The sequence below is a fragment of the Bombus pyrosoma genome, linkage group LG3 (assembly GCF_014825855.1).
Source record: "Bombus pyrosoma isolate SC7728 linkage group LG3, ASM1482585v1, whole genome shotgun sequence".
Lineage (NCBI taxonomy): Eukaryota > Metazoa > Arthropoda > Insecta > Hymenoptera > Apidae > Bombus > Bombus pyrosoma.
This window is the reverse complement of record NC_057772.1, coordinates 2,499,167-2,525,468: the sequence shown is the minus strand read 5'-3', so window position 1 is coordinate 2,525,468 and position 26,302 is coordinate 2,499,167. Positions and strand designations below refer to the sequence as shown.

The 26,302-nt window shown below is 46.7% G+C and overlaps 1 protein-coding gene across 4 annotated transcripts in view; it reads right to left on the bottom strand.

Moving 5' to 3' along the window:
* The window catches only part of LOC122566176 (protein gustavus), a 155,385-nt gene that overhangs the window by 5,912 nt on the left and 123,171 nt on the right, over positions 1-26,302 (bottom strand). For all 4 annotated transcript variants that reach the window (XM_043723046.1, XM_043723043.1, XM_043723044.1 and 1 more), the window contains exons 2-5: positions 4,772-5,244; positions 1,155-1,384; positions 283-613; positions 52-210 (exon numbers count right to left, since the gene is read on the bottom strand). In XM_043723046.1, the coding sequence (XP_043578981.1) occupies positions 52-210; positions 283-613; positions 1,155-1,384; positions 4,772-5,244 (1,193 nt within the window). The remainder of the gene's footprint in view (positions 1-51; positions 211-282; positions 614-1,154; positions 1,385-4,771; positions 5,245-26,302) is intronic.

Here is a 26,302-nt window from a genome sequence, read left to right as displayed (position 1 = left end):
AAACACGTATAGAAGATTATTTGAACGTTTAATGATTCTATCGCTACTTACGATCAAGTCCACCGATGTATTTCATCGTGATCTCACAGTGTCCCCATACAGCGGATACAATAGGATGCAGCTTTTTGCCTTTAAGGCCTTTGAATGCGACTCCAAGGTATTGACCATCCACGACAAAAGCTAACGTACCTTCGTCCATGTCCAAGACCACTGAAAAAGAAATTTTCATTAGTACGTGTAACAAAAAGTATTAGTATTTGGTGAAGTTATAACATTACTTACCCAGAAATTTGTCAGGGACAATGAACGTTTCGTCGGGTTTAAGTAGAGCCGGGTACGTGACACCGGCATTGTTCTTCGAGTCGTGCAAAAGCTTGTTTCTACCGAGATCCCAACCCCAACTTTGTTCATTATTACCAACCAGGCTCTGGTATCCGACGCTGTGAAGAGGTGCCTCTGCCGTCGCGACGCCCACTACGGCGTGCGTGCCTCTTTGCCTCGTGCTCCAGAACAGTTCCCAGACATGCATACCTTTCGTGTATCCTACCCTCCCCCTTATGCAATCTGTGCTTTGAGCCACTGGGTGTCGGTGAAACGTTAATTTGTCATCGTCCTGGAAACAGAAATCATTCACCGATAACACACACAGTACAATTACACATAATAAATCTGTAGAAAGATACGATATCATAATTTATCTATATTTTTGTATACTTTTAATATTTTATTGTACAATTTGACGTTTTGTAGAAAAATATGTGAAATTGTCAAGTAAAATCGTTACCGAAAAATACAATTGACTTCAATCATTTTTAGACCTCTTTGTTTTTTAAGTAGTGAATATTAGTCTCCGATACTTGGAAAAATGCGCGATTGAAGCGTATAGCTTGCTGCGGCGCGCGCGGTTGGGCAGGTGTTTTAATACAGGGAGCATCTCCTCTGGACTTTATCGATGCAGAGACGTAGAAGGAAACTTTAGAAATGTAGTACAAAAGGTAGGAATAATGGATATATTTCGAAAGAAGAACGCGTCAAACTAAATTTACAAACTAAATTTACAAACAGTAAAGAACGAAGGAATTTCGAAAGAATCGAAAACCGACAGATTGTAGCGAGTATTCCAAGTTCACCGTGTGCATTCTTGGGATATGTACCTTGACGAATATGTTGAGGCTACGGTCGTTGGCGTTCCAGCTATGATGAATCTGCGTCTCCCGCGAGGCGGGTGGCATGTCGAGCAGGACATCGAGCCGTGGTGGCCTCGCGAAGTGTTGCGCCAGCTCTCTTGGTACCACGGGTTTGTACGCTACGACGCCGCCACCACCGACGCCAACTCCACCAACAGATCCAGCTGCGGCCTCACGTGTCACGCTTTTCACACCGCCTGAAAAAATAAAAATATAAAGATCCGTTTAGCCATTCATTTCATATCATATTCTATACATTATATTCTATGGCATCTTGAAACTTAACGCGATTCTAATCTCACAGAGAATTTTAATAAAACGATTTCATTTCACATTCGAATCGCCTGTTAACACTTAGCCAACCGAATAAGGAGATCCCTCCCTCCTCTGCAAAGTACATCGCTGCGTGACCGAACGGGGAAATCTTCCTTTTTTGACTTTTGCAACGCGTTTTTGTTTTATTTTTTCTCTTTTGTTATTAGTTATTGTTTACTTGGAATTATTCCCAATTAACTGCACCGCTTTTTATGCTTTTATAAAGTACAGTATATGATAAAATACATCGATCTAGTGGTGTTAAAATTAATTAAAAAGTTACACTATCAGTTATGACTAAATAAAGTTATTGTAGAGGTTTATATGTGTTAAAGGACGAGATTGCTGGTTGTTCGAACCGTCGAATATATTTAAATTAATAAATTAATGTACAGCCTGTGTACGTGGTTCGTTAGTGCAAAGTATTAATCGCAAAATAAAATCGCGGATAAATACTCATTGATGTTTGTCGCGTAACTCTGTGAACACTCGAACACACTCGAAGATACTGTACATACTGTTATACACACGGTATGTGTGTCCTATTTATTTATACTGGTCGGAGGAAGTCGGAAAATTTGAATTCGTCTTCATTCGACGGTTGCATGTAGCGGCGACATTGTTTTGCCCGCAGTCTATTTGTTCTTACACTACTTGTATCCTAACGATCTTGATACTCCGAGGCAAAACAACAACATGATTTGAATTGTCCTTTGACTCATGTGCCGCTACATTATCGAACGATACCACGTTGTGAGAAAATATTAAAATACGCTATAAATTTTTAATTTCACCTTTAAGTCGTGTTATTTATCTTTAAGTCATCTTTAAAATATTCGTAATTACACCTATATTTTCGTTAATATATACTTTTAATTTAACGTTTCATACAAACAATATGCGAAATCGTTAAATAAAGTCATTAACGAAAAATATAATTTGTTTTTTAAGTAGTGGATATTAGTCCTCGATATTTGGAACAATGCGGGATCGACAGCGTACAGGTTGGTTTGTCCGAACGCGGTGCAAACGTATAGCTGACTATGGCGCGCGCGTTTAGCTAGGTGTTAAGAGGCAGAATGTCGCACGATCATCGATCACCCGGATACGTCGAACGAAAAGAAGATCGTCGCTGAAATTCCACGCGGGCTAAATTTCCACGGGGTCGTTAATAATTCAGGGCGCGTCCGTGGGATTCTCGTGGCGCGGTATTCCGGAGATACCTGGGCTGCCAGCACCGGGTAGCAGATTTGCCGAGGAACGGGGGAAAAAAGACTGGAAGAAAAATAATGAAGGGACCCCGTCCGGCGGGATCAGCAGACCTCGCTCAAGGTTTTTCGAAAGTTCGCCCTCTCTTTCCCGCGTTTGGTCTCTAGCCTCGAGAGAACGATATCCTTGGATGCTGGTTTATTTGCTCTGGCAGCTGTTCCCTAGCTGGTGCGCGCGTTCGAGGGTTCTGAAACGAGGGTTCTGGAAAGGAGCGCGAGAATTTCAAAGGGTCTACACGTCCGTCTTGCTTCCACTTGTGGCCAAAAAACCGAGGGGCACTGATAGAAAGGCTCTTTCACGAACTTGCGTGTATCCGGCTCCAGACGACCTTTCGGCTCTCTTTCTCTTCTTTGAGGTTCGGCGCGTTCGTCGCGTACATCCTCTTTTTGTCTTTTTCTCGTTGTTGCCCCGAGACACCGAGACACCCTGGACCTGGCTACTCCCCCTGGAGTCCCCCCCCCCACTCTACGAGATACCAACAGTAGCCCTCGCCGTGTCACGCAGCTCACTGCCATGTATACTTGCCTCGTAAATTTCACGGGTGCAGCTGAGCTGCGAATTGGCTGCGGTCGAGGGCGACAAATTTCCCGAAAAGACAAGCGGCCAGGCTCGGGCGGACACAGGGAGAGAGAGGGTCGTTGCACGATCGCGCCACCGAGACATAGAATGAATCTCCGGAAGCGGGCAAATGGCCAGTGTAAATCATGACGGAGGGACGCGCGATGGGAAGCTCTACACGATCTATGGAATTGATTTATGGCGACGAACCGTCTCCGCGAGATTTTTCTTTTAACGATCCGGCCATCCTTTTAATCAGAATCGGTAATTTAATTGGCTAATTATCTAGGATATTTATACCAGCTGGATGATTACAGAGTTGTCGTTCGTAATAGCGCGTAGTTCGTGTTTCGTAATGTAGGTTTTATTGGCAAAGCTCCCGCGAACGAATTGAAATTTACATTTTGGACATCTTTTTCGATCGGGATATAAAGAGAACGCTTGGATATTTGATAAAATAAGAAGAAGAAGAAAAAAAAAGAGGAGAACCGTTCGAATGCTAACTTTCAATGAGATAAGTTTAATCGGCAAACTTTTTGTCCCGCGGTATTAAAAATTTATCAAACGACTGGGTGTTGCTGGGTTGAATTCTCCTCTCAGCTTGGTATTTTATACACACGGGGCTTCGCTAGAGGATAGAATCTCGGTCTCGAGGACCTGTTCGAGCTTCTACCTGAGAGCAGGTAGGTAAAATCGAGAGCGGTCAAAGGCCTTGACCCTGCACGAAGTCCGACGAGGTGAATCAACCTCTTAGACTCGGTCTCGACGCTGTATTGCATCATATAACGCTGCTGCGTTAGAAAGCTACTAAACCTACTAAACACATGTACTACGTGTCCTCAAACAATAATAGGTACCTAAACTATCTGCTTGTCCTAGATAATCTGAACTTTACGATATTACTCTATTCCATAAGCTATTTTAATCAACGAACGAGCTTTTCAGAAATTAAACCGATGCAACCCGACCTTTCGTTAATTTCTTAATCTCGTTATATAAGTACACGATTTAATCTTCAATTTTCGAGAAACGAATAACTCACTTCCACGAGTTAAAGAAGATAGATAATGGGAAATTCTAAAGTAAATTAATAAAAAAAAAAAAAAAAAACGAACAAACAATTCTTACACGAACTTTTTATATGTTTGGATTTATGCGGTTGACGAATGCAGCGTCCAAAAATGTAGCTCAAATTCAACTCCTATGTATGCTACGATACTACATGGACCCACCTACAAGCTATACGAAAGAGTTATTTAACCCTAATCTCTCGATGTATCATCCAGCCAAAGTTACCTTCGACGCGTGAACCGGTTCTCGACGCCCACACTCGATCCCTCTTACCCACCCAGAAATCTCGCGACGAACGCAGACAGCCGAAATCATCGTGGTCGACTGATCGTATATTTCGATCGTGGTTCGAAGAAAGGTGTGTTCCTAACCTGAAATCTTTTGGCCCATGTTTACGGCCCGATAGGGGGACCGATGGTGATGCCGGTGTTGAAGACGATGTTCGAGGCACTGTTTTCCAAGGGGTAGTTTGTGCCTGAGATGCCAGGCGACGCCAGTGATGGTAGTGGCGTCCGCCGTGGTGGTCGTGGTGACGTGGTCGTGATTACGATGATGATGGTGATGGTGATGATGGTGGTAGCGGTGGTGGTAACGGCTGATGGTCGGTGGCGTAGCAGGTACCGCGCCACCACCGTCTATTCCTCCGGCGCGACCTCCGCCTCCTCCAACGCCTCCTCCGCCGCCTCCGCCGCCGCCTCCTCCGCCTCCGCCGCCGCCCCTACCGGGGCTACCGCCCCCGCCGCCCCCGCGGCCGCTGCCTCCGTTACCTAGACCGCCTCCGGTACCGCCAGTCGCACTGTTTCCGCGGCCACCGCCCCCGCTCACGCAACGATTCGCTTTGTACCTGCAACGCGAACACAGTGGAAAAACCTGGTTAGTTAATTGTCCTCTCTTCAACGCGACATCGGGGGACACGCTAGGGGGTCGATTTCTCACAGGGAAAGCACTATCACGCGACTACTAATCCTCAGAGTGTTTATCTCTCTCTTTGCTCGTTCGTTCTCTGGCCTTTCGCAATGGTCTGAATTTCTCTTTCGAGTGGGAGTCATATTTTGTCGTTAAAGTTTCTAACAGTTGAACTAACGAAGGATTTTGTAGTAACGTTGCGCTATATCAAGTTTCATTTGGAGCGGATTTTATATCGTGTTAGATCGCTATACCGTTTTGTGGCAGATAAAGCGTGGTATAGCGCAAGAACGCATAGACGGTCAAGATCGCATGCTCGTTGATAGGTATTGCAAGTACAGATCGAATTGAAGCTCGCTAGAACGATTAAATTGCACGTTGTATCGCGATATTTATTACCGTGGTGATCATGTCGAATAATATCCTAATAAATTCGTTGCATATCGTGTTCGCGGCCGTTCAGTAGTGTAGCTCGTCGCCTTGTTTGATATCGCGCATAAATTGCACCGCGAAAACGAGACATCGTCCCGAAGCGCAGAAAACGCTGCCCGGCACACAGCTTGTACCTTGTCTCGTACGTTTTCCGCGACGCACGTTCGACGGGGACAATATCGCGACACGCAACACACCGGCACCGAGCAATGGATTACAGGAGCTTGCAGCTTGCGGATTTTCGTGTCACCGCAGCCCACCAGGGTTTTACGAACCGAACCGAGAGGAGGATTTTAAGCTCGCTGATCCTTCGACCAACGGAAAATCGTCGCTTTCGATCGGACGTCGATTAAACAAATTTCTCTTTCCCACCTGCTACGGCAATCGTGTGTCTACGTATGCGTTAAGACAAATGCGTCAAGATCATTTTTGAAATTAAATCACGACGCCATTCTCGCTATATAAACCAGTTCCTCGTCGATATCTCGATTTCGTCGAATTAATCGTCGTTGGCGATTACGTTGACCGAGAAGTCAAGATAAAAGAGTCGCTCGACGTAAATTTCGAGGTCTGTGGAAGGCCGTGGCCGGTTGATAACGAACGCTGGCGAGGAATTACGTTTCATCGCGGAGCTAGCCGGAAAGGCACCGATTTCGAGAAGCAAGTCTCGCCAGGCTCGATGTTCCATTAATGCCGTTGTAATTCCATTCGTTCTGGAAATCCACTTAAATCAGTGTGGAGAAACGTGTCGACCTATCGTGGATTAACGTTCGTTTCAATTAAAGGTTAACCATCGACTGGACCGCTGCGATTAACGCGAGATTAACGTTCTAAGAGAAAAGGTGTGCGAGCTCACTTCGAGTTGATCTCGAATCGTCGATATTGCGCATTCTCGAGCTCCAATCCGACAGATCGGACGGCGCGTCTTTCAGCGCAATGATTGTCGTGCTTTTTCTCGCGACTCTTAACCAGTTGCATGTTCGACGAAGTGACAGGACGTGAGAAACAAGCGACGAGAGAACGAGCCACGATTCAGAAAACGAACAGAGACGAAACACGGCTATAGCGCCACGAGGTCGTTCCAATTTTTCCCATTCCATTATTTCGTCTCGATCTTGGTTTGGTCGTATCCGTGAACCAAGGCACGCTTCCGGCCACGGATACCGGACACTGACATCCTGAATCCGGCTCTGATTTGCTTCCCGAGATTATTACACACGCTAAAAGAAATCTACGCGGGAAATCTACCGAAAGATACAGACGAACGAATATTTTATAATCATCGAGTAAATAAACAGGGTTTTCGATGATTTTCTCACAAATTTCATTAAACGGTACTTGTCCTCATCGCGAGTCGAAGCGAGCGCTCCGTCTCTCGACGTCAGAGTCGTTCGTTAGGAGTTGTGGAACGAGTTTACGCGAGCAGAAATTACATCGAACACCTAATTTCCAGGAGCGAGAATTCTCTTTCTCAGACGATGCATCCTTGGAAGTCTGTGGAGGAGTTCAAGGTCCCTTGAGAACCGTGCCATTGTCCGAAACATTATTCCGCGTATTACTATCGAACAAAAATCCGCCTGGCTCTAGCAACTACCCAAATATTACGTCGATGTTAATTGAAACTAGCGCGTTTCCACGCTGCTGCAAAAGCTAGAAAGTCGATTCAGTTTTGAAAGAAATTTTGCTCGCGTGTTACGTTCAAGGCGAGCACCTGATCGTCGTTTCCTCTTTGAACGATTGCGAAACGCGGACAATTAATCATCGACGGGTCGAAGAAACTAGTAGTTAGGACCGCGCGAAACAGGAGACGCGGTCGAAGAAGCTCGAGTTTAATTTGCTTCACGGCGGAGCCGTGAACCGAACGAGACGCCCTTCGTTCTCCTCGAGTCGTCATGGTCGTTGCTGACGTGCGCTCATCGGGGTCCGTTAACGGCGTTCGCCTCCGTCAGCCACGCCGGCTAATCGCGAACAATATTACGACTGTCCGGAACAGGAGAAAGTAGCCGAGTAATCGGCCAGCGTGTACGTTGCGTCAGCGTCGTTCATCGGCCAACTTAAAGCGTTCGCTTCGTCACGCTGGCTCGAGCCGGGCTACTTTCGCGCCTAGTGAAAAGGCGGCGAAGAACCGGCTTGCAACCGGCGTATCCGCGGAACTGATTCGCCTAGATTACATCAACGAGATATTTTGTTCGCAGATGAAATCCAGAAGAAGATATGGTACTCGCTTTGATGTTTAGTCTGGTTCTTTTTTTAATTTCAAGTAAATTCATCGTAAATGAACGGTCTGCGCCATTCTTGAAAGGAGAAAACTAAAACTAGCAAAAATGATTCGACGCATCATAGTGGAATTTTGTTTATACGAATTACATCTATACATGTACCGTTGAATGAAATTGTACTTAGTGTTCGAGGTGTAGCGATTGAATCTACTTATCCGAGTGTGAACTTGTATGAATCGTTCCCTTTGTTACATGCTCTACCGTACCTCTTTTCTCTAAAGAGTAATTGATTTCTTTGGAAAAATAATGGACGTAGACTGCGAATATGCCGTGATCTAGACACATTAAATCATCGATGGGAAATGAGTCTGCCAAAGTTTTCAAACAAAACTGTCTGACAAATATAAAATACGAGCGTCGACGAATCGAAGCGAACAAGCTGTTATCGCGCGGATAATTAAACTCAAAGATTCGCGGGTCGTGTAAAAGACTTAAATCCCCGTGAACAATAAATGGAAGAATCAAACACCTGCTTCAATTCCAACAGAAACCGTTCTCTACCCTGAAACCAAAGTCTGCAGAAAATCGAGTCTCCGACGAAACGAACTCCGGATTTGCCGAGAATATTGAGCACGGTGAGTCGCGTACATTCAAGAATGATTCTCTCGGAGTGAGTGTACCGAATGGCATTCGATTTCGAGATTCGAGAGGAAACACGAGAGCATCGGTCGTTGGAGCAGGCTGGAGGCTGCCGACCGACGGCGGTATTGATCCGCGGGGATCACCTTTGCCCCACCTCTCTCACCCTCTCTTTCTCTCTCACTCTCGACACGGGTCCAACCCCCAAATCTACTACCAACCCCCTCGTGCTCCCTCAGCCTCTCTGGACCCCTCTAACATCGACAACTACCATCGAGAGGGGAAGAGCGAGAGTACGAGGGTGCGAGAGACGGAGAGAGAGAGAGAGAGAGAGGGAGGCTAAACCACCTCTCAACTGCAAAATAGACGGACAAAAATGCTCGGGAAAAAATCCGGCGGGCGTCGCAGATCCCTTCAGTTTTACGTCTCGAAGCCTGAAATGAGACACGTTTCACCTGTTTTCACCGGATTAACAGGTTTTTACGACCTGTTCCTATAGACAAGTGTGCTTCGATTAGGGATTCGGCGAACCTGCTTGAAATTTCTATAAAATATATAAATTACGAGAAGACGTTTCCAGCCGATAGTTATCGAAGAACCATATTTACGGTGGAATCATTTTTTTCTCGCGTTTGATCGATCAATGGACTGCCGATCGATTTCTCCGAAACCACGGAAACCTTCGTTACAATACTTGCGTCTTTTGGACGCGATAAATCTCTTTTAGAACTCGCGCTATAATCACAGATCCATAAGTTAAGTTAGCTGTATCGACTAAGCAAAAGGGGGAGAAACAAATTTCTCCTTATGGCATTAGCGAGCGTCACGCGACGAGTATTAAGCGTAATAGGAACGGTTAAAGGCGTCTACCGCGCGGGGTTACGGAGCTTTCCAGCGAGCTTTCCGCAAGTGGATAAGGCGGTTATCGGCGTGGAAACGCGCGACTCAGATCGATCAAACACGAACGAGAGAGAAGAGCCACGGACACGGCTAGTCGCGCACGGCACTGCCAGCCATCGACGAGCCGGTTGCCAACCGGTACTGAGCGTCGGCCAGCAAGATGTCAATTGCGCTCAATGATAGTGAAACGACGCCGCGTTACGCGTCGTTATTCTCGGCCGACGTGTCGAGAGCCTTGCGAGCTCTCGCGACACGTGTACAATCTCAATAACGTTCGTTTCCTGACAAACGATAAACAGACATTTCTTTCTTTACAAGGCGATACAACAATCATTTCATCTTTTACGCCTTCATTTTTTTTTTAAAGAAGATAATTCGAATAAGAAAAGAAGTTGACATATTAAGAGATTTATCAATGCGACAAGTGGTTCAACGACTCTTTAAATTTGATTAAATCGTAGGATCTAGATGAAAGGAACGGCGACTAAAAATATTAAACGAATACTCGAATCTTTCTTTCACGGCGATAATGTTAAGACAAAAGATTTTGCTCGCGTATATTAATTACAAGAATTACAAACGTAACGTCCACTATTTCTTGCGTCATCGTACTCGCGATATTTCGCTAGTTAACGTTAGCAATTGCATTTACTTCCATTTAGAAAGGTGATGAGGATTTATCGGACAGATCAATCCACTAATGTGCTCTCCAGGGAAGCTCCTAATCCTCTTAATTGGTGTATTTAAAACGTGGCAATTAGCGAGTCGAATTTAACCGAACTAAATAGTAGGTCAGAACTCGAATGCGGACATTTCGCCGTATCGGAGCTGCTATTTCATTCGCACGAATCAAAACTGTTCTTTATGGTAGTCGAAACGATTCTATGCTACGAACACGCGTCTACCAACTACAGTTTTCTCGATAACGATCGCGCCAATGAAAGTTATCTCACCATCTTGCGTAATGCACATAACGTCCGTATGTTAGAAATTCCAACGAAAGAAAGGGTTGACGAAGCAGAGTGTCGGACGAAGTTCGGTGTCGCGGGAACAGCATATTTGCATGAGAAAAGGAAGAATCGACACGGCCGGTTTCTCCGCGACAGTTCGCGTTAACTAGCGAGCAAAATAACGGCTGTTTCGCGCGCGTTGCAACTTAGTCGGTTGGCTTAGAAGCGGAACAGCTGACGGCTAGAGGCTGGCCAGGTCAACACCTGTTCACCAGCTGCCTCGACAAAGCCCTTCTCTTTCAGATAAAGACCACTGGCCGAACGTTTTCCGCGCGGAACTCTTTTGTCGGGCACCACGAATCCTTCTTTTTCTGCGGTCTTCACGGCGGACCGCGACCTTTTAAGGATTTCGCCCGTCTGGAACCACACCCTCTTACCCGAGGAGCGCCGAAACAATGCCTTCTCCCGGCTTGATCGCGACTCTTTGCATTAAGATCGAGACGGTTATCGCTTTATTTCGATCTGCGTGAGCCGTGCGATCATCGTGGCTCCCCCAGAACGAAAGGGCTGACGCAACCGCGTGCTTCGTCAGACGTACAAAGAGAAGTATGACTTAGTGAATTAGAGAATATATTTGGCTGTTCTATTGTTCGCGACGGATTGTGAGAATCGAAGAGGTAGACTGAACAGAAATTACCATCTGCTCGAGAGCGCTGCGATCGAGTCGAAATAGTCCGTGTTCGTTTAAGATTCTAATAACTGTTAAAATCACGAGAATTGTGGTTCCAGTAGAGTTAACGCGTAAAACGCGGACCACCGTCGTCTCCGTATTGAAGTTACGTTGCAAGCCGAGTCAAAGTAGTACCAGACGTTCCCATCGGACACGCCGTCCGACCGACTAGTTCCGAACAAGTCTACTTAACTTCTCGCCGATTTCCCACGATAGCTGAAGCAAATATATGCCCAAGATTACTCGAAAACGAATCTACTCTCAGCAGGAAATTGAGCCACGTCGATCTGGTTTCTCTGGCTGCAACGGACGCTCCGCCATAGATCGTTCGATTTCGATTCATTTGCGAGTGCCACGCCCCGACAGCAAGTTCCAAGACAATGGACCGATCTTCGCGGCTTGATCGAAGTCAAATATCAGGGCGGCCGTTAGCGGGTCTCAGCTGCTCTCGCGCCTGATTCTTTCAAACGAGGCGGCTCGTCGAGATCATTCCCTTGCTCTTCGAGTCGCACCCGGGGGCCCGAGTCCTCGTGGCGCTTTCTTTTTTTCTTTTTGGCTCGTTTCAATTACCCCGCCACCTCTTTTGTCTTGGCGTCGCGAGTGCCTCGTACGTTTTCACAACGCCGATCCATCAAGAGAGAAACGACACTTCTCGACAGCATTCCCTCGAAAGCAACCAGCGGCGTAGGCTTTTTGTTCGATCGGCTTCCACGAAAGACGCGAAGACGAAATCTGGCTGCGGAGAGTCGTCGACACTTTTCGAGCCGTTTCTCCGTTTAAGACTTTGTTTTTAGGCACTTACAGAGACTCCAGACTTTCTTTCTTCTCGACTGACTCAGAGAATCGGCGCCTCATGCACTCTCGCTTTTCGAGGCTTAAATCGGCGCGACTGTTCCCGCTCGCGAAAGTGAGATCATCGGCGGTGTCGCCACGCGTTGCAAATGCATTTAAGGATGGGTTACGCGGGTCAACTTCTCGCTTACACTGCACACGCATCGAGCGCACGTGCAGAGACGATCAGACGCGATCGTTGAAAGATATTTTTAAGCCCTGTCGCGAAGACGATCGCGTTTCTTCACCTTCGAGAATTCCCTTTTCCCACTTAGAAGCTATATTTGCAGATTCGCCTGACTTGTCTACCTAAAATATTTAAGAGGTATACTCAAAGAGCTATATTCGTAGATCTCTGCTACATGAGTTTTCCTGTTCGGAACACACAATCGTATCATAGAACAGGTATGGCAACTTGTCGCTGGACTTTTTGAGAAAAGAAATATCCCGACACGTTTGCTCATTATCCTTCGGGGACGGATAAAAAGAGAAGTCATCGCATTTACATGTTGCACGTGCAGGACTCGCGGATCGTGTTACGGATAAACGAGTCTCACTGCACGACAAACGATGGCAACAGGAAGGAGGTACAGGTGCAACATCGAGACGCTATCTGAATGTACTAGCCAGTTGGTTGATCGAAACGACCGATCGAAGCAATTTTTGTATGTATATAAGTATTAGGAAATGTCTGCAAGTGGAACATTGTAATAACGAGTGGACAGTTGTTGCTAACGACCAGCATGGAATTCTACGTATGAAAACAGCGAGACAACCATTCGCGCGTTTTTCTTTGGCTGCTTATTCAATCACATGCAAATGCGACGCAATCTCTTTAGAGAATCATCGAGTGAACGAGGCCGTAGTATCCCTTGCCAGCCCATATGAGCCGCATTTACTTAGTTGCTCGCCCATATGATCCGCTTTTCCTTAGTTGCCAACCCAAAAAATTCGTATTTTCATGAACTTTGCCAAATCGACGAAAAATTCGTTTCTAAACAGATATTCTTCTCGTCTAGCGAATACTCGGCGTCTATACTCGACGTATTACGAATCTTCGTGCGTCTTTATATATTTTATATACATTTATTGGGTCGGCAACTAAGGAATGCGGATTTTGTCATTAGTTGGTATTGACAAAATCCACATTTCGTCCAATCCAACAAAATTCGTATTGAAAGTATGCTAAATCTCGCGGAACACCTGGTTCACGCGTGAAAGACTCTATTAAGTTACTTTTAAGTTTCGCTTGTTCAAACAATCTTTACTGTACGATGTGAATGGAAAACCAATAATGAATTCTTCCATATTTCCGTCAAGTTTAAAAAAATGTCCTAGCAATGAGAAATTAGTAGGAAAGTAGTTAGAAGCTGACAAAGAGCGATTAAAAATTAAGAAAAATATGCTGCTTGTTACGTTTGTAGACAAATCCAATAATTTGAAGCATTTAAAAAATAAAAACACAGAAATAAGAAACGATCAAAGAAACGGTTAAATAGACAAGTAGTTGTATGCTAATAGTCAACACTGTCATCGTTACAGATCGTCGCAAGGTTAATTAAAAAAATAAAAGGAGTAAGTTAAGATTAATTTTTAGTTATCGATAGAGGCGTTGTCTTCGTTCGACGACGAACAGGTGCTCGGAACGACGAGATTGAGAATAGGGGCGAGATTTCCTCAAGGACTGCGCCACGTCGTCGAAGGAAAAACGAAAGGCAGACGAAGAGCTCGGTTCGTTTCTCCGCTCGCGGATTTTCTCGCGGGCTGCCGACGACGAGCGCGCGCACGCTTTTTCACCGAGGGACTGGTTCGCGAAGAAGGTGTCCTTGGCGGAGGATATTCGCGCGAAGCTTTTCTCGTTCCAGATGACTTTTTCATCGACCGACTGGAAATTAAGTTGGAAGATGAATCGAGAAATCGCTGGTGGCAACGCGTATCCAATCTCTGGCGCACGATTTTACGAGGAAAATTCTACAGCCGAGTATTCCACGAAAATACTTCGACGAGTTAATTTAACAGGACGCGTCTCCGAAGATTCTGTAGAGTTCCACGAGCGAGAGAAGGCGACGTAAAGAAGATTAAATCTCTTTCAGTAGTGTCAATGACAAATCAGTTTTCCACGTTCGCTTGTTAACATATTTACCAGGAACGTGATTCGTCGTTGCGTAAGAAAAACGGTTCTTTCAATGAGTTTCTTTTAAACACACGAGTCGCATAGTCGTAACCAAGCTGATAGTCGATACGTAGAACGAAAAAGTGTTATTATTTCTAAATATATCTATCTGTAAAAACTGTTTACGCGCGTTTCCTCTACGAGCTATTTCTTGCCAACAGCCAAGCAATTTTCTTATTCGATAAAATACTGAGAAACAGAATTACCATACTGCTCGTGACCCAGGTACCGAGAACGCTCGAAAACGAGAATCCAATAGACGACGAACGGGGCCATTCGTTGGAAACGCGACCGGTTTCCCCGGTGGAACGGAAGGCAAAGTTCACGGTAAGAAACTATCCTTTGCTTAGGCAACGTTCTTTTTGCCGACAACTGTGACGGCCAGACGAGCCCGTAACGAGGCGGGATCACGCGACGCGAGAGCTAATCGTCTAGTGACTAGTGGCTGGTGGAGCGATACACGCTTCTTGTTGAACACGTGAAACAGAGAATGGAAGGGGGAGGGAGGGGGCGCCATTGCGGAAGTAGGAAAAGAAATTGAATAAATTGCTCGTGTTACGTAGTACCTCCTTGTGTTCTATGGAAAATTAACCCTTCGGAGCCTGATACAGACAGATACACAAGCGGCCTATTCTATTATAGTTGCTCGAATAGAATTCTAGGTATGGCAAAGGCGATATTATAAGTAGAAAATGGTAAAAGAGTTATACAGTATAGAATTTTTCTACTGTATAGTTTATCGTGCTGGTAAAAGTTTATCGACGAAGGAAATTTTACAAGGAAAATTGTTTGATACTCGTGTTTCTCGTTCGGACGATCGTTTGCGTCGATCATCCTATAAAGTTCTCTGCATTACAAAACAGTTCTCTTGGCTGAGAAACACGGTTCACTACCAAGAAGTGCCTAATTTATTCAAACTGATTACGTAAATTGAAGGATCCATAAATTTCAATTCATATATCTCGCTTTATGAAATCAATTTATATAACTGTAATTTATATCAATTTCGAAGCTCGCGTTTTCTTACGCTCGCGTTCCCAGCCGTTTCTTTCCCAATCGTTTCGAGAAGCGTTTTGCCTCTTACTCAACTGCCTCGCATCTGCATCGTTCTACCTTTGTATTACTCTCGAAAGCAAACCTGGAAACGTTATCTCGCTGGATTCTTCTCCGAACGCCGGAGGAGAAATAGGAAGAAAGCAAGCGAGGTGAAAGGCTCTCGCTTTTCAAGACCAACGAACCGAGCGGCGTGTTATCACGGCTTATCGAGAAGCAACCGCAACCTATCGAAGGCAAGCGCTCGCGTTTATCTTCGTTTGGCGCCTGGTCGTTTGATCGTGGAGCAACAAGCATCGGCCCGGTTCAACGACCCGATTTCTGTGATCTTGCGTGGCCTTGCAAGACAGGCCGGATGTTGGTAGAGCGGCAGCAGCCTGCAGAGAAGGAGAGTAAGACTCGTGGAACGAGTCACGAGCAACCTATGAAAGGTTCGAGGTCGCGTACATCCGTGGGTCAGCCACTGTGCGCCACCGTTTCGAATTTAGACCGGCAATTTTTGGATCCACCGCAACTGTTTCCACCCTGGACTCGATCGGTGAGTAAGTGGAAAACGTGAGTCAAACGTGGCTGGCAGAAATGAGTCACGGGACTCTCCGACATAGTTCCAGCCTCGGTAATTTCTATATAATCGGTATCTATCGATCATGGCCTGAAATAATCTCGCTGAATAAGGGTTTTCAGCCGAGAATCGCTTACGAGTAGGATACGAGATTTAAGGAAGAAGGGCTGAAGGTAGTCGCGACGTTAGCACGACGGGGTTAGCAGACTGCGCGCGCACACGCGAAGAAAAGCGAAGGGGCACGGGCAGACAATGAACAATCGTACATTGTTACGAGTTATAGCATTGTTACTCCACCATGGCCGGGCCCCATGTTCACATAATTAGGCTGTAAACGTTTCGAGACAATCACCATTGTTTTCTTTCTCTCTCTGTCTCTCTCTCTGTCTCTACCTTCTTGGATTAAGGTGCCTCTGCCACCCCCACCACGTTATGCGCGCGATAACCACGTCGAGATGCTTGGCCGAGATCAGGGTGATCGTTAAAACGAGAACTCCGTATCGTTATTGGGAATTCCTATCTTTCGTCGGAATTCTACTACCTCAGACCGATCGATCAGTCTTGATTATCGATTTAGATTTGAATTTGTATTTGAAAGTCGAAAGGTACAATCTCTTATGTTACGGAAGGTACGTTGGTACGGACCGAGGGGTGCTATTCTTGAATTCATGCGAACAAGATCGGCCATCGAGAGAGATCGTGGATAAGGAGGACCTTCTCTTCTTACCGTTCACCGACGTCTACCGACGTATATCTCTTCCCACGGGCGTGTCCCTTTGGAATTTGTTTTTCGATGAGATTATCGGCGGGCTGTATCGTGTCCCCTATCGACGAGGAATGGAAATAAGGGAGAGATCTGCCGCGAGAGTCCCAGATAGACCAACGAATCTTCAACGATTCCCAGAGAACCTAGCCCACCACGATTCTCACTGAAACGCCCAGATACTCCTCGTTTAACGAACCAACAACGGTTTATTAACCAAGAAATTCCGCCTGGATTATCAGCAAACTGTCGACCATCGCGCAATTAACCGAGGATTAAGATATTCCAGTACACGGAGCCTTTAACGAACGTGCAAACGTGCGTTAAAAAGACTGGAAGGAATCTGCCAAGGTAGAATATACCTGGCATATACTGTCTTTGAAACGCAGCTATCGCGGAAAGAGCGAGGAAGAGTGCGACGAAACGAAGGAAACAGAGGGCAAGTCTATGGAGGTGGAAGGTGAGAGGCGACCAAGAGATAATTTATTGTTATTCTCGGTGCATTCGATGACGTTACACATTCCCCAAGATGGCTGCTCGCCTCGAAGGGGAAAGGGACGGGGACAGGCAGAAAGAGAATGAGAAGCGGTGGTGAGACGGAGAAGAAACTAGCTGTTGGTAGCCGTGACCTTGTCTGGTACCCGACCCCACCGTGTGCCTTGGCTTCCACACACATCCTTACCACCCCACTACGAAGCGAGCGGAGAACGCACCAGAGAGGAGAGCCATCGAGGTAGGGAGAGGAACGAGCGGATGGATAGAGGAGGTGGTAAGGTAGCCAAGAAGGTGGCCGCGAAGGTAACCGCGCGACGACCAAGCAGGACGAGGAGGAGGTGGAACGTGCGTTCCTCCACCGATTGTTACCTAATTTAACGAGCAGAAACTAGCAGCACGTGTCCGTGATAGCCAAAAGCTCATTAGCACCTTCGTCCTTGTTCAACCGTGACCGAGACACGGCATTTTTCCTTCCTCGTTCTACCTGTGTTGTGAAAATTAAAACAAGTTTTGTCCAGACCTACTTCATTTCCAATGGCTGCATATTAAATATCGATACGATTGTCTCTGCGACAACAATGAATATTCGGTGAAACAAAAACGTGCTGTATACGGCGAGAACGTAACGCGTGACTCAAAAATGCAACATACGCAATACCTACCGACGTACTGTACGATACTGAGTGGATTGAAAAATTAAGAAGCTTAGAATTGAATTTTCCTTTGGCTAGATATCACGATGAAAGGATCTACCGGGGAAACCGATAAAAATTTCCGATAGAAATTAAGGAGAATTACTGAAAATCTTGGAGAAGATTTCACGCTAGAAGGGGAAGTTAGATTCTCGGAATGCAACCGGAAATTACGAACGAAGAATTTATGACGTGACAAAAAAAAAACGGCAATCACCGGAAACGCGTTCGTGGCAACTATATGCGTAAAAACATATCGGCAACTCGTCGATTTCCTCTGTTGCTTCTATTTCTATCCAATCGGCTGGTTTATACGTGACTAGGCTGTGTGGCGCGATAACGCGTGAAACGTGAATGCCAAGCTTTTAGTATGTCGATCGTGTCGGTTGGAATTTTTGGAAAGCCTTGAGATATCTTGGTTGACTTTACCTGACTCCGGCTGAACAAAGACGATCTTTCTTTGAATGACCGTGATAATCGTGCGGTCAACAGAACGTTAACGCGGAACAGATGTTCTTAGAAACGAGATAATTCTAAGCCACCAAACACCGTTCTGCTGTGACGTGGAGAAATTTGTTTGAACATAGTTTCGCAACTCTGACCGTTGGAAAGCAGAGGAAGAGCGTAGGTGGAATCCAAGTTACGAAACCCGCCGAGAAAGATGCCGCTCGTCAAGCGCTTTATCTTCGTTTACTCTGGCTTTAACGAATATCTTACCGTTGACGATCCGTTAAAACCTGCTGCGAAGTATCGTCGAGCTTCCCCGAAGAGAAATTTGACGACACTGTGAAACAAAAAAAAGAACAGAGGGGGGGAAAAAAAAAGATGGAATAAAGAGAACGGGATCAGGGGTATCGATATAGCGGTCGTTCGTTGCTGAATGCAACCTCGTCGAAGACAGAGAGAAGCTTCTTCCGGCGGATGTGCAGCGGCGACGTGTCGTCGATACATCCTGCTACCAGGACAACAATAGCAAGCACCCTCCTCTTCCTGGTTGTATGTGCCAATTATGCCACGTTGCACACGGAGACAGGGGTTAACGCTTGTACTTTTCTTATCGAACGTTTCGCAGACACCTCTCGTACGTCTCTTCCGATTCCTCGTAGTCGATTTCCAAATTAAGAACTCTCGTGTAACCAAAGATAGAGCGAAGAAACGGTCGGCGTGTTGTTAACAAAAGGCTGGAGTTGCGAGGAGGCGTGCCGATTTGCCTGTCGAATACCACGAGAACGTGTTCGAATCACACGGCGAAGCTTCGAACTCGACCAATCGAGGTCAAGATCGAGAAATTAAGATCGATCGGTTCTCGACGAGGTTCATCGACCGAATCCGCTCTCGAACTACTCCAAGCTCGCGTCCGAGGACCAAACGTGCTTACGTACTTGGTGGAAAGAACCGCGTGCAGAATCGTGATTCGCGAAACACCATCGAGGAGAGTAAGTGGTACCAACGGCTGCGTCGGGCGTATTATTAGCATCGTGTAAACGTGTCTGTTGGCCGTGAAACCAGTGAAAGTATTCCATGGACGAGGCACACGTATACGAGAGACGCATACAGCGAGGAGCCTCGCGGCTTTATCACGAACACGAACGCCGCGTTCTACGTGTTTTCTCCTCTCTCTACACCGCTCTCTCTATGTGGTGAAATTCTTTCGAGGCGGCCACCACAGGCGCGGCCAGATCTGGGCCTTTGTCCTCTTTGTCTGGAACCTGCAGCATATCTGGACCCTTCTGCCACAGCCTCAACGGACCAAACGAGCCTTCTTCTCCTTCTTCTTTGCACCGTCCCTGGCGGTCAACGAGACACGAGCCTGCATAAGCCAGTTATTCCAAAGTTATTCCCCACTCTTCTTCGTTCATTCTTCGTGCCAGTCTTCTGGATTGTTTTCAATTTACCAAATTGATTCGACGATACTTTACAAGCTCTCTTAAATTGCGACACGATTCGCCGTCTTCGAAGAAACGACCAGTTCTTCTCCGACTGATCAACGTCGTTGATATTCATCGACTTGGCGGAATATATATGACGTAAGATACCGTTAATTTTTCGGTCATATGATTTAAATACGTATCTCCTGCGAAACGGCTCTCGACGTCACTAGCATTCCCTAGGAGTGAGTCAAGACGATCATCGATTGCAATAAACGCGACCTGCCGCCATCGAGCTTCTTATGGTAGTATGATCTTTCGTCCGTGGAGAGGAGGATGAAAATTACGAGATCGCGGTGTCCTCGTTTTCTAGTTTCCCTTTCGAATCTTATTGTTTCGCGAGCGCACTGTACTTACGAACTAGCCTGACGACGATATAGGTAGATAATTTTCAACGATCGGTTGCGAGTAACTTACAACTTCTACGACGATCAGACGACTCATCTAAACCGATAGCTTTGTCGTTGTAGCACAGAATGCAAATGTGCGAAACAAATCGCGAGAAGTGAGATTGAATCGAACGAATCTACGGAGAATCGAATTACCGCGATTCGATATGAAATTTCAGGAGGCAAAAGTGGAGAGCGGCGATCGAAACGAATTCAGATGCCCGATCGTTCGAGCATTTTGTCGACAACGTGTCGAAACCACGCGCGAGTTCTCCTTTCACTAATTGTAAAGGAGCCGAGGACCGCGAATATGTGACTGAAATTTGCGAAACCGCGCCGCTCCAAGCTTTTGCGAAAGCGTCCGCGGAGGGCCTCGGTGAAAGAGAGAAGCCTTCGACCGAGAATTCAAAAAGGAAACCTGTCGATCGAAGCGTTGCGCGATGCGTTACGAAAAACACGCTGGAGCGGGTTCGAGCCAAGGATCCTCGGGAGGGAGGTAGCGAAAGAGCGAAGAAACGCTGAAACGACTAGAAACAGGCTGTTTGCCATCGAATTAACCAGTTATCGTCCAACCAGCTAAACACGCTCGACGTTACGTGCCCAGGCGGATCATCTTCTGCCGTAATTTCAAGTTGCATCCGACGACGATTCGCGGTCTCGTTTAAATAGACGTTGCGCGAATAGGCTTTTTGCGAGGATGGCGAAACAGAAAATCGCCTGGTCTCTCGGGTACCAACCTTTGCACAGCGTGGAAAGGGAAAGCAGAGCGTTGGTCGGCTGGCAAATTACGAATATCGGCTCACGACGCGACCCATCGATCGCGATCTAGTCGGGGAGATCGGTAACGGAGCGAGGCGAAGCGGAAAGGTCGCTGGATGCAAATTCGTTAGAAGATAGGCATCGTCCTGCTCTCGTAACAGTGAGCCAGAAAAACGATTTCACAACGAGGGGGCCCCTCCGCGTCGATTTTTCATCTCTGCTCGCGTCCGTTTCTCGTTTCGAGACGGTCGTCCCGTTTCTTCGTGGTAAAAAGAGAAGAAAAAAGCACACATGGACGAGGTTGGAGAGGGACGAAGAAGGCGGGACAAACAACGACTACCAGCCCGCATACCGCGTACGGGACCATTGTGAACCAGACTTTCGGGTTCGACGATAAATAAAAACGAATCATAAAAGGCAACGGCGAGAGGGACGTAGACAGAGACGACGAAATGGCCCGTGCACAGCCACGGCTTCAACCTTCCACCGGCAACAAAGGGGTCTGGCTCTCTTTGTGATCGAAACATTTTCTAATGCACCGACCAGCCGTTCGAATATTTCAGCCTGATTAACAAGTTTCGCCCGTGTACCCGGAATGTGGGAACCAATTAATCCCTCTACGGTTCTCAGCCGTGTACGAAATTTATATTCTCGTCGAACGAATTGCGTTACGCTCACACCGATTCCTTTAACGTAATCCTTAGACGACTTTTTTTACAATTTTCTCAAGATATTAACCGAATAGATAAAAGATATAGAACGATAAAGAAGAAGATAGGACGAACCGAAGAGCTCTCTGCCTCCTCTCGTCGATTGTAAAAGGCGTCTCAGAAAATGGAATTCTTTTCTTTCGCGTCGTCGCACGACCCTTTTCATCGGAAGACCGTCTCACGGATCAGCGTTCACTGTCGTCCGAGTTGAACAACGTTTCCCAAGCACGCGCAGGGGAAAAGAAAAAGGTGGATCAGTGACGAAACGCGTTCCTGATAAGTTCTGAAGCCAACACACACGTTTACCATCTCCCTTTCCCGTTCGCACGTAGGTTGCAAGTCTCTTCGATTCTTCTCCTTGTCGCGCGTCTTTCACTGGCGAAATCTCTTCTTTCTCCGTGGATCTGACCAGCAGCAGAGATCTCTCTGCCCACGTCGCGGCACGTCTCAAAGGCTCTCCTTTCTGGAAATCCGCGCGTCTTTGCCTTTTACAAAGAGACGAGCTTCCAATCCCACGACCTTCGCGCGAGCTACGTTCCTGCGTGTATACACGCCGCTCGCCGCATGTGTACCTCCTCTCCTGCTCTCGTGTACACAAAAGTCCGCGTTCCGGCGCTGTTCGCACGGAAAATGTCAATTTGCCAAGCGAACGATCCGCTTGCGCAATACGCGCGGACGTGGCTATCGACGTTCGCCTCCCAGACTTCCTCCGTTTATTTTTCCATCGCTTCCCGGGATACGAGAACGAATTTAAGAACGCTGCCGCATTTAATGTCCAGAGCACAATCGGATCAGTTCGGAAATCGAGGTCTTCGTAGGTTATTCTCGTTTCGTTCGAACGGAAACTCGAATCGTTCGAAATACGTCGTAGAATTTATGATCAAAATCGTAGCTATTCGCATCTTTCTAGCGTTTAATCCGTACCTCGCACGACGTCATCGCTTTATCACGTAGATAAAATTGTTTAGAAATCCGCGAAACAAATATTGTGGATTATACAGACACCGTTCCCGGTTATTGTCGTCTTATCTCAATTACGAGTTAAATTAATTCAATGATTAATTCAACGGGTGAAACAGAAGTTGAATTGGTTCGCATCGAGTTTGAACCATTTTTCTCGCAAGGAACTTCGGCGATATCGATCGGAATTAAACCGGAGCACATCAAGTTTGAATGACTTTTCGAGCAAACAACCTGAACACATTCTGATTCTTTTTACTAGGTTCGCTTTTAGCTGAAACATCGGGGTCAGCTTTTCGAAATTCTTCGGCGTACATGTCCCCAACATCGAAAGGCACGTGCCCTTTCTCCGTTACGAGTCTTTCCAAAAACATCGACCGGGTCAACGCGCAGGGCCGCTCTCTACCAATCAGCCAGCCACCTTGGTACCCGCTTGGTCTTTCTGCATCGGAGATAGAAAGTCAAAGTTGTCTGTGGCGAGTGAAAAATTCAGTCGGCTGAAAGAGGAGAGCCGTTTCGCTCGCAACGGAGCTGGCCTCGCCAGGGAAAAATGCAGGCGGCAAATTACACGAGTCGATACGCGTTTTATCGGGCCGTGTATCGCGTGTGCTCGATAAAGCCGCTTACACCGAGGGCTCTGACCGATACCGGCTTCTACTACGTAGCTCTCGCCACGAAATCGTACAAAGGCCTTTGTAGTCGGTCGCCAGTCGGAGCGCAACAGCTTCGTTTCAAGGCGTTATCACGCGAACACCATTTTCAGGAACTGCTCTCTGCTATACGCTTCTCCTGTCGATCGTAATAAAGAAAAGAAAGGAAAATAAGGCAGGAATTACTTTGAAATCGTTCTCCTTCTACACGATCGTGTCCTTAATTGCCGTGGTAGACGTATTAATTCCCGGCAGAGACGGTAGTACCAGAGATACGATGAAAACCTAATTAAAATCGTTTCGTGGAACGGGAAACAGGGAGGAAATAAAAATAATGGAAGAATCCTGGGACACGGGGAGAACAGGCATTGTTAGAAACGCAAGAACCGCGGTTCTAATGCAAGACAATCGTATAGGTACTGTTACGAGGTTATGAGTAAATCAGTATGCAGATAAAGAGATGTAGAAACCAAGTATGAGAAGATTCGAAGATAACGTAAACGAAGGTGTTTTCTTCGAGGTGGCCACGGTAATTGTTTCTGTGCCGGTTATCTGCGATTCCTTACGCGAATCTCAACGCAACGGATCTTCCGCGTACAATATCTATATTTGAAATTACCAATTGTTTCGCGATTGGACGTTAGGTTTTTCCAATTGGAGCGATTTACAAAAGTAGGGAAAATAATACGGCCCTGTCGTGCCGCGGTACGGACTCGACGGGCCCGTGTAATTCGTAAAAGTGTTGTAATAATCGAGCGCGCGCACGGCAGAAGGTGTGTGGCAACGCGAGTCGCGCGAGTTTCACAAATGGGTCAGTCGCCGGCACTGGTAGCAGCGGCACGCCGCCGTTCCAGGCCGTTTCGTATACGTTTGGAAATATATTTATCGTCGCTTACGAAAAAGCCTCTCCCTCGGCGAGCCACCGCTCCCCCACTGCCCTTTTCACTCTGTTCCTTCGCGCGACCGCGTACGCGTGCTGAATTTTTTAACCACGCGCTCTCCTCCCCGTTTTTCTCGCTTTTGGTCAGCTGAAAATCATGCGTACGTACGAATCCGAATAACCTATGTATCCTCTATTCGTATCTCAGCATCGACTACGGATATTATTCTCTAATTAGGCCACAGGTTTCCTCTTTTCTCCGTAGATATATAGATAATGAACGGTTCCTTTATATCTTCCTATTATCTCCGCCACTTTACTACGACGCACGTTGATGATTTTCTCTATATCGTCTCTATCGCTGAGAGAAGCGAAACTTTCTTTATTCCTAATTAAATATTCAGTCATAAATCTCACGGACTATGCGATTTATTTCCAATGAAATATTCACTTATGATTTAATCATCGAAATTGTCGGAGAACAAATAGTTTATATAATTGGAGTTCGTATAACAGCAACTCATTGATTCCCCCCCCCCTCCCCCCACCCAACTACCTATTATCTTCGCTCGTACAATAAGAGTACGCATAGTACAATAGATTCAGGTGAGCTCATTTAGTCGGGCGTAGACTATAATTTCGTTCAAACGAATGAAATTCATATGAACGGAATCCTACTGTGATTGGATTAACCTCGTTCCTTGCATATTGAACGTTACGTGCAGTTAAAAGCAAAAAGTTCTAATAAATAAGAGAACGATGAGTCGCTGTATAAAGAGAGAGACTGAAATCGAGTTACGGATCTCAAACATAGTTGCAAGTCAGGAGCGAAGCAAACACGGAGCCAAGCAGGGAGCGAGCCGTATCGCGCATTAATCGACTTCCTCTGCGGGCATCGCGAACTTGGACGATGAGCAGCGGTTATTCAAAGGAGCGGCGTCGATATTCCCGTTTCGAGTCGGCTACGACGCAGATACTCGGATTTTATCAGGCATCTGGTGCGCACTGGGTCACCGAGAGAAGAAGAAGAAGCCGGCGGCGAGGGACGACCGATCTGAAATCGGTCTAGAGGCGAGCAAAACGAGCCGCGCGAGCCGAGCGTGTCGATTTATCGCCTGCTACGGCGTCACGATTGTATTTAAATTCGTCGGCAATTGCCGCCATTTGTTTCGGACCGGAAGACCGTTTCGGCGCCAATGGATCGATAAATTTCGCGGCCTCGAAAGTGGGAACGTGCCAAGACAAACGTTGCGTAAAGCTCGTTCGGGGAGGAAAGTCTTGGTGGAACGCAGACGCGCATCATCGTCATCGCTTCTTTCTGGCCTTAGAGGAACGAATTGAAAGAGAGAAACGGAGAAGAGGCAAGCGAGCGCGAGAGAGCGAAAGAGGGAGACGCGTGAAGAGAGAGAGAGAGAGAGAGAAAGAGAGAGAGAAATAAAAAGGAAGAAAGGCGTCTGGTGGCGAGCTGTAGAGGCTCGTTCTCGAGCCTCTAAACGACGGACGTCGAGGGTCCAAGCTTCCAATTAGAGCTCGTTAGGAATGCGTTTCGAGGTCCCTCATTGGCCGTAAAAGCTTGCAAGATAACGCTCGAGCCGGCCGCGTCTTTCGCGCGTCTCGCAAACGAGCCAAACACCGCGGCGAAAATGCTTCTCGAGTGTCCTCGAGAGTAGCGCGCGGATCGTTCAGCGATTCGCGGTGAGCCGCGAAAGCGCTAAACGTTTCAGGTTTCTCAAAGGTTCGGCGTGTTCGTACAGTTGCAACACGTTCGACGGAAAATACCATCCGGTGAGCGAACGTTAGGTGAAAATTTTGTCTATTTGTCGAGCGAGTTGAACGTCAAGGTGCACATGTTAGGAGGTATCAAAGCGTTCTCCGTGGTCGGGAAATCCTTGGGAAAAGCCCAAAAAGCTCGGTTGCGGATGCCAGGACGTTAATTAAATTAGCCTCTCGTCGGTAGACGCCTCGGTCCTCCGAGTGGTAGGCAATTAACGCAGCCCCGAGGACGAGGGGCTGACTTTAATTAACCGGCGACTGGCTGAGAGCATAAAGAACGTTCCCTTTCCTCTCCTCTCTCTCTCTCTCTCTCACTCTCTCGCTCTCTCTTCTACGATGTAGGATATTGTGTCAGGTATTACGTCACTAATAACGCGGCAGGCGTTGCGCGGACGTTCTATCTCGCGTGGGTTTATACGTAGAGTAATTCGTGAGGCGCCTTCGATAATTCGTAAGACGACTCCGTTTCTCTAAAACGTTCCCTTGTTCCCCTTCGACGCGACCACTC